General features: G+C 44.0%; 1 protein-coding gene across 1 annotated transcript; it reads right to left on the minus strand.

The window, feature by feature from the left end:
• Positions 1-32: 32 nt before the first annotated feature.
• Positions 33-7,788, minus strand: LOC126867229 (uncharacterized; the record flags this gene model as incomplete). The annotated part of the gene is made up of 1 exon (XM_050621468.1): positions 33-7,788. A coding segment is annotated over one exon (7,308 nt), but the record flags the coding sequence as incomplete, so codon positions are not given.
• Positions 7,789-9,181: the final 1,393 nt, after the last annotated feature.

The raw sequence follows: 9,181 nt of genomic DNA on the forward strand, positions 1-9,181 counted from the left end.
TAGACTTTATCGCGTGTGGGCGCGCGTGCGGCGGCGGATTCGAGGCTGTATTAGTAGACTGGACCAGTGGAGGACCATATCAGAGGATAGAATCGGAGGGAAGATAAAAAGAAGAAAGATTGGGGAAGAGCGAACAGGGCGTGAGATGGGCATGATAGAATGATGGATCATTGTCGATCAACCGAAGCTGCGAGCTTTATTTTTCTTCTTTCACGAAGGACTTCCTTTCTTCCGTGAACAATCCTCCGGAAGAATTCGATCTATGGTACATCATATGTATATCGTGATTGTTGTGGAATTCCTGCACGAAAATGCACACAAAATACGAACCCGCGAAAGGTTCATCAAAGGTCATCAGCTTCGGTCTAGGTGGGCTTCTCATAATGGATCTCATAGATGGGCTTACATATTAATTAATCGAATGACAACAGTTAAGAGTAGAAGAGGGGAAGGATTATCTAAAGTGTGTGTATTTGAGGGTTAGGTGTGGATGGACGTGGAAATGTGCCGTCCTACGTCACCCACTACGCTCTCGAGACTTTGTGTCGGCGCATGCGCTTCTAGCGAGTCCACACTTCCCGCCAGAACCGTGATGTCTTCCGATCCCTCGTGCAACGACGGTGGGATCGAGGGTCGAACCTCAACGACTAAATCCTCCCCGGTGTCTCGTCGTCTTCGAGACGTATCGCTTACTTTCACGGTGCTCAGAACAGTACTGAACTCTCCTGGCCGTCTCCCAGAAACGTATAACGTCACTACGCTAGATTCCTCTCTAGCCGCACTAGAATGATCCTCTTTCCTATCGTTCGCTTTACCGCGACCATTTCTAGACCTGGAAGGCTTCTGATACTCCTGAACGTCATCTTCTTCGTCGGAATACTCATAATTATCGTGTTTATAATCCAAGTCAGCTGGCTGATGCCTTCTCTCCACCTCTCCAGGCAAAGTATTGCTCTGAGTGAATGGAGGAGCAGCGAACAAAGGATCCAGCAAAGGATTAGCGTTCTTTTGTGGTTGAGGCTGCTGAAGTAACAGTAACAATGAGTTCAAATTCGCCGCTGGCAACGCTGCAGTAGGTGTAACCACCACTGTATCCGTGATGAACTCTGTAGCAGTCACCACATCTGTCGAAGTATCCACCAAGGTTGTTAGAATCTCCTTGCCCCGAAAAGTGAGTGGGATCACGGTACTCTGCTGCTTAGTGATCGTAGTAACGTACGAAGTCGTACGCGTATTATACTGAGTAGACGGTGTACCTTGAGACTGCAGCAGAGGGTTTGCCTGACCTAATTGACCGAGGAGCAACTGCGATAGAAGGATGTTCGCGAGAGGCGCATTTCCAGGGAGAGAAGGTTGCACCGTGGAGACCACGTTCTCTACAGAATAGACTGTGGTGGGTACAATTACGGATTGAGAGGCTCTACGACCACCTAGTGTGGTTAATGTGTGGGAGACACGAGTGGTGGGCGTCTCGTGGAGCAGGAATCGGGTTACTTCGGTCTGACCTTGAGGATTGGTACCGGTTACCTCGCTAACAATCACCACTAACGGCTTGCCGTCTCCACCTGTCACTGTACTATACTGAGATGGACTTAAAATCTCTGTACTGGGTTGTGCCGTTATTATGTTCCTGTGCTCTGTGATACCATTGTTCACTACGGGAATAGTAACTTCCGTGGGCACGTAATGAGTCACTGTGATCGTTCCATCGAAGTCAGGATACACGGTAGGTGCTTCTCGGATATCTTCTAGAGATCCTCTTGATCTACTAGAAGAACCTCTTCTGCTGCTATTTCTATTGGAGGATCTATTCGAGGAAGTGCGACTAGAAGGAGGTGTTCGTCTTGTACTGGTATTCTCTGACGATTTATTGGAACCGTTTCGTAATCGTGGAGGCCTTACTCGATCTGAATTAGTAGTAGTAGTCGATCTTCCATTTGTCCTGGAATTTGAAGAACTAGGTCTTTTGTAATTCGTCCTGGTAGAAGAAGATCCATCTTTTTCTCTTAAAGTAAACTGTCTACCATTATTTGAAGTTGAAGAAGGTTTTATTCTGGAGGCAACGTTTCTGTCTCCATTATTAGATTGTTTAGACCTATTCCTATTTTTATTTTGACTCGATTCTGTAGACTCTGCAGATGTTTTCTCAGGATTATTAGACTTAGACGTTGGTCTAGTCGCTGTAAGAGACCTTGCACGGTTGTTGTACCGAGCAATAGGTTTGGAACTAGACTTGGAAGTCTCCTCTTTGCTAGACACGTTTTCGCTAGCGTCAGATTTTTCTTCGGACTTCGACGAGCTCTGACTAGGTCTTCTGAATCGACTGGTCAAAGATCTCAACTGACTCGCCTGTCGACGTATTCTTCGTGCTCTGTTAAACGGCCTAATCTGTACAGTGGGTCTGACAGATTTTCCAGACCGACGATTGATTCTATCTTCATGCTCCGATCCTTCGTAATCATTGTCAGCTATTTCTTCCACAGGCTCGTCCTCCAAATTCTCTTCTCCTTCTTCTTCTATATCTTCGTTTGGTTCTATCTGTTCCTCGATGGGTAATTCCGGCTTTCTCCCAAGTAGACCTCGAGGCGGAAATAACCCCGTGCCACCTTGTCTTGGTCTAGTTGAAATTGGAGCATTTACCCTTCCATTGGTTCTCGTATTAGTCACTTTAGGAACAGTTGGCGAAGTGGCTCTATTTAAATTTCCATTTCTCCGTGTAGTCGTTGGCGGTCTCGGTGTAGTACCAGTTCTGCCGGAATTATTCAAGTTAATAGGTCTACGGAATCTGAGTAAGGGATTCGTGGATCTTCTCGAAGACTCTGTGGTCGTCTGCAAAGGTGTCGTCACGGTCTCTCCATCCTCTATATCCTCTGTATAAGGCGTCTCCTCGGTCACCAACGTAGTCGTAGTGAATTCATTAGCATCGTTCTCCTGGTCGTCGTGTTTAACCGTAGCCTGACCTCTTGACAAGGTAGACGAAGGTCTGATTGGTGATCTATATCTAGTAGAGACTCCAGGATAAACTGAGCTTGAGGCACGAGATGCAACTCTGGCTGAAGATCCTCTAATCGACGTAGGTCCTCTTCTGTTTCCTTGGAAAACAGAGGATGGAGATATTCTAGATTGAGCTCTGCCTCTGGTACTTCCAGTTATAGTTGATGCATAACTACTAGCTGTATTTGGTGAACCTCTTCTTCCTGAGAACCTCCTAGAACCTGACTGAGACAACGTAGAAGAGTATGGTCCTATTGGTGAACTGACTCGACCTCTAGAAGATGCAAATCTATTTCCTTTTCCAGCCAAGGTCGCAGTTATTGTGGGTGTTATGTCTGTTCTGGTAATCGTCGTTGCACCCTGAGCACCCTTTCTTTTGGGATTAAACGTGGGTCTGTTTCTGGAGGCGAATGGTCTGATCACTGGAGTGAAAGTTCTTTTTCTAGTAGAAAAGGTCAGTCTAGATTTCTTCTTGGAACTTTGTCCATCTTCCCCTTCTTCATCCTCTTCTTCACTCTCCTCATTCTGTTCTGAGTCTTCGTCTTGTTCCGGGGATTCCGTCGTTGGGTCTTCCGATAAGGAAGATTGAATGACAGCAGGCGAAGGTGAGATTTCTGCGATTTGAGTTGGTTTGCCAGGTGGCAGAGTGGAAGTAGGCGCGATGTTTGCCGTTGGAGTCGAAGATAGAAAACTGGATGTGCTTTCTATGATCTGAGCGTATCTACCTTCGATACTGGTTCCAATCACCTTAGATTGATAGAATGTCGTAGTTCCATTATTCGCAATTTGACCTTGAATTAATCTAACCAAACCAGTTCTGTGACCTTGAGTAGGTAAAATAGTCGCTTTCCTCTCTTCGTTAATCTTCGTACTCGAAGTACTTTCGATAACCTTCGCATAAAGACCATCAAACAAAGTTCCAATCTGCTTCGTCGTAAAATAAATAGTAGTAATCTCATCGGCGTCTACCACGATACCCTTGTTCATCGATAAAATTCCTGTTGGTAGGACTGGAGTAACTACGGACGAAGGCAGAGGCGGTGTCTCTACTCTTGTCGAGCTTTCTACAACCTGAGCGTACAATCCATTGATATATGTACCATGAACATCAGTCATAAAATGAGTAGTGGTTCCATCATTTACTTGACTTGACCTGATCGTCGAGATTAAACCAATTTTTGGAAGTTCAGTAGGTTTTGCGGGAATGACTGGTTTCTCTTCGGTGGCTAAAGTTTGTTTAAACACTGATCCATCAATTGCTCTTCCTGTTGCCACTTGTGAAGTTGCAAGGACATCAGGAACAGAGACACTAGTGACAGTCTCCAATCTGCTATTCAAAATAGTCTCATTACCAATGTAAGAAGTCGTGAAATATGTGTAAGTAGTATAATAAGTGGTAGGTTCAGGTGAAATTGTAGTTGATTGTAGAACATTCTCAGAAGATGGAGTAGTAATATCTTTGGAACTTGTAGTTTCTGATTCCTCAGCTTTCGAATTTTCAATAGGAACGACGACTGAGGGCGTCACTTCATTGTCGGCAGTGATTTTGGATTCTTTTTCGCTAGATTGGCTGTCTTCTATGTTTGTCGTCGTTGGTCTGTAAGTCATGATCACGCCTAACTCTACGGTAGGCGTAGGTGCTACACCCGGTGTCATAACATTACTGACAGTCTCTTCTCGACTGGTAGTGACAGTGTCGCCTCCTCTGTAGAATGTAGTCCAATAAGTGAACGTCGTGAAATACGTAACTGGCAGTGTGCTCGTTTCTTCAGGGATCACAGCTGTTGGCCTAATTGTCTCTGTGACTACATTTGTAACTGTTTCTAGACGGCTAACTATGTTAGATTCGTCACCTTTGTACATCGTTGTAAAATAAGTAAAGGTAGTATAACTTGTTTGAAGTAGAAGAGTTGGTGCTGGCTCTACGTCGTGATGATTAGATTCTGAAAGCTCCTGGTCTTCAGGAACTGCGTTTCTTTTATCCATCACGTCTAGAACGGTGCCACTTCCAGCACTGGAAGAAGATACGACATCAGTGATCATAGAGCCTAAGATTTCGCCTTCCATTGGTGGATTTGGCGTCACTTGCGCGTTCACTTCGAAACCGCGAAACAAATTTTCTGTAGTCGATTGTTCTTCCAAAGTGTCTGAATCCTCTGTCGTAGTTTCTTTAGTTTCAGGCGCATTCGTGGTTTCCTCAGTTTTACTGTTTCCTTGTTGTTGTACCCTTTTGGCAAGAAGGAGCGCTTCTTCTTGAGACTTCTGTCTCTGAATGGCTTCCAAATAGGCCAAGATCTCCGGTGGAACGGCTGGTTTATTGGCTGGTTCCTCTCTAGGTGTAGTTGGTCGCTCTGTTTCTTGAATAACAGGCACCACAGCTGTTGGTTGAATGGTTTCAGTGACTACATTGGTGAACACCTCTGTCCTTGTTTCAATCTCTGTTTCATCATCAACAAAGATTGTGGTGAAGTAAGTGTAAGTTGTATAATAAGTTTTGATCTGTTCCTTTACTTCTTGAGTGGGTAAGGCTGGAGTTGGACTTGGTTCAATGTCAGGTATCGTGTGTTTGGTGTCTTCAAATTCCTTAACAGTTGTTCCCGGTTCTGTTGGAATATTCTGATCAGTAGTAGTATCTTGTTCTTGCAACGTGGTAAGAATGTCTTCCGTCGTTTGTTCCATAGTCGTTGGATACTTTTCAGTCCCTTCTTCATGTTCAGGAGTAGTCGAAGGCAAAATTTTATCCGAAATTTTGGTTGGTGATATCAAACTGGACTCATCCTTCTCAAACAATCCAGCAACCACTGCAGACACTCCATTAGGTCCAACAGTCTGAGTAATCACATTTGTTTCAACGACTTCTCTACTAGAAATACTCGAAGTGCTTTCCTGGAAGTACGTCGTCAGATAAGTATACGTAGTGTACAGGGTCTTGAATATCAGCTCTATCTCTTCGTCCTGCTTCGTTGTTTGCTCTTCTTCCAACGCAGTGATCGAAACAGGAGCTGTCCTTGTCGTCACAGGTTCAGGCAACGTCGTTTGAAGAATCGGAGACGCAGTTTCGCTAGGCAGAATCAACTCTGTCAGATAGGTAACGTCGGAAGACACTACTTCATTAGAAATAACGGAAGTTGTAGTTTCATCGCCTTTCGGTACGAAGAAAGTAGTGAAGTAAGTGAACGTCTTATACACTGTGGAAGGAAGTAGCCTGGTAGCCAAAGTAATTTTACCTTCCTGCTCAAATTCGTGCTCCTTGTGATTTTGATGACCAAGATCGTTCTTCGAGCTGCCACCCTTGATACTACGACCTTGAGGGTCCCCAGGAACAATATCATTAGGAATTTCATCATCTAACGTTGGAGCAGCCGATTCCGTGGTACCAAGAACTCTTCTAGCACTCTCCAAAATATCTTTCAAGGTCGTTAATACGCTATCAGTGGTGTCTTTAATAGGAGTGGTCAGTTCGTTCATTTCTGGAAGAGATTCCTCGCTCGTAGCAATTACCCTTGGTGTAGTACCAGTCGTTATTTCTAATGTAGTGTCCTGTTCATGTTCAGGCTCTTCAGTGGCAGTCGTTCCATAATCTACGGTAGTATCTTCGGCATCGTAAGTCGCAGTGGCTTCGTCAGGGAAAAAGTACACGTTCGACGACGTATGTATAATCTGAGCGTAATTTGTACCAATGTATGTTCCATAAATTAAACTCTTATAGTGAGTGGTAGTGCCATCAAGGGAAGTAGTAGAGTCTACAACTTTTAGAAGACCTGTAGGTTTTAACGAGCCAGTTTCGACATCTGGTATTAAAAGAAGAGGCTCCGTAGATGTTGTTGAAGATTCTACTTCGAAATCTTCGGTGACACTTGGCTGAATATTAGCTCTGTTAATGGCGTCTAACAAAGGATCGCCTGTTTCGCTTTTTGGATCAGATTTACGTCCAGGATGTTGCTTGGTCTTCTCTTGACCAGTGACCACGCTGGTTGGCCTGATCTTTACTACTGCGATTCCGTCGTCAGGTCTCAAGGTCGCGTCTCCTTTGATCGTAGTAGCCGGGCGACCGACTGGAGCTGGTGACGTACTTGGAGAGAAAACTATGACAGTTTCGCCTACAGTCGTAGTGAATTCAGCGAAACCATGGTACGTTACAGTAGCCAGAGGCTTTATGTCTAATTTCTTGAGTGTAGAAGGAGCTTTTGGCTGAGGTTTAAAGATTTTAGGCGCTCGAGGTCTGAAACTCTTAGGTTGATCGTCTTCAAAATTGTTCGCGACATATTCATGAGTAACAGTGTACGTAGGAAGATTATCCGCTGGCCTGACCTTAGCAGGTTTGAATCTCTGCGAATCTGACCCTAATTCTCTTCTGCTAAATATATCATTCTCCCTGGATAACTCGTCCAATTTCGTTGACGATTTTCCTTCGCTACTTTGATTCCCAGAATCTCTCTCCTGATTTTCCTCCAATTTAGATTCTTCGATATCCCTTAATGCTTTGATGGGTGCGTTGTCGAGAGCTACTTTCAGCTGCCAATCGTCGTCAGAGGTTCTCGAGGGATAAACCACATAAGGTGTAGGTGAATCTGGTGCTGGTTCCTTATCGTAGAATACTCTGCTAGACGTAGATAATATTCTAGCATACAGACGACCGTTGTCCAACGTGGTACCGAGTACCTGAGTAGCGAACTCCGTGCTGGCTCCATCTTGGACGAAGGTTCGGGCAGTTTTCGTTAATAGACCGACCGGAGGAATGGATTTACCGGGTCGAGCCGAGACTAGGAGGACCGTGGTAACACCTGAGGACGATCATCGAGTATGGAACGAGTCAGGAGGATTTTAGGATCATTCAGAAACACCGGGGACAATCGCCGCACGAGGAGCACGTGTTTCGGTGACCGTTATAATTGATCGATTATCCATGTATAATTGTATTAATAGAGAACAAGAGAATCGTCCAAGTCATGTGGTAAATTCGTTTGAGTCATTCAACAGTCGCAATTATCGTCAGTATTAATTGGTTTCAGTTCGGCCAATCGGTTTTTCATTCGTTCATATGTGTACATATATATAGTTATATAGATATATTTGTTGGTTTGTTTGGTTTGATTATTTGTATTTTTAGTTTTAGATAATGTAGGTCGTCGGAGAGACGGAGTGGCGGGCGGACGTTGGAGGCAGACGGCATCCAGTTGTTGAGAAGAGTTGAAGAGGCGAGGAGCAGGCGGGAGCAGTAACAGAAACAGAAAAAAAAGAGACAGACGATCTTAGTGGACGAGTCATCCTGTTGGTATATAGACTATAGAGAGCAACCTGCTACGTCCCCGTTTCTCTACCCTCTGTCCACGAGTATCGATTTCCGATCGTCGCACTGTTCACGGGCCCGAATCATATCGTTTCGTTTCGTTCCGTTTCGTGCTACCGGAAACGGGACTCCGTGAATCAATGCGCGCAGGAAAATGACGATAAGAGGCGCGCCAGACGTTCAAAAGTTGTCCAGTATCGGTATTATGTATATATAATATAATATGTACAGCTCGAGGGACTTGAAAGGGAGTTACAGAGGATCTGTGTTTTGCTCGGTCACAATGAAGCCGTGTCTAATTCGTGCTCGATTTATGGGTCCGTGCGAACCGTGAAACGAATTTTACGTTTCGAATAGTGAAAGTTTCTTCTATGTATCTATAATCGTGTTCATTGTTGATATACTTGTCTCATTTTTGTTTACTGTTTGGTTTTATTCTTTCTTCTTTCGAATCGTTTTGTTAGATTGATTATCAAATCCCTCGAGACTATATACAGTCTGTAATACGAGATCCTGGACGCGATACTCCTTTGTGGAAAATAATTCTGTTTGTAAGAAGCTCTAAATAAATTTAAGATATGTTTTCAATAGTGGTTCGATTACCTCAAATTTTCTGTGGAAAATTATAAAATATTGCAATTCTAACGTTCGACGATTCGCCATGATTAGACAGTGATAAATTGCTGAAGGTAGTTTCATATTACACTCACTCTACTTTTCGTATTCGAGAAAGACAACTTTACGCGACCCGTACTGCAATAACGATAACTCGAGAAATAATTTTACCTGGTTCGATAGAAACTGAGCAACAGGCTATTCATTTTGTTAAATTACTTTTAATCTGTCTAAAGCTTTTTACGAAAGCACTTAGTTTGCACAAAGAGATATTGCATCTTC

This window comes from Bombus huntii, chromosome 7, assembly GCF_024542735.1.
Source record: "Bombus huntii isolate Logan2020A chromosome 7, iyBomHunt1.1, whole genome shotgun sequence".
In the NCBI taxonomy this organism is placed as follows: domain Eukaryota; kingdom Metazoa; phylum Arthropoda; class Insecta; order Hymenoptera; family Apidae; genus Bombus; species Bombus huntii.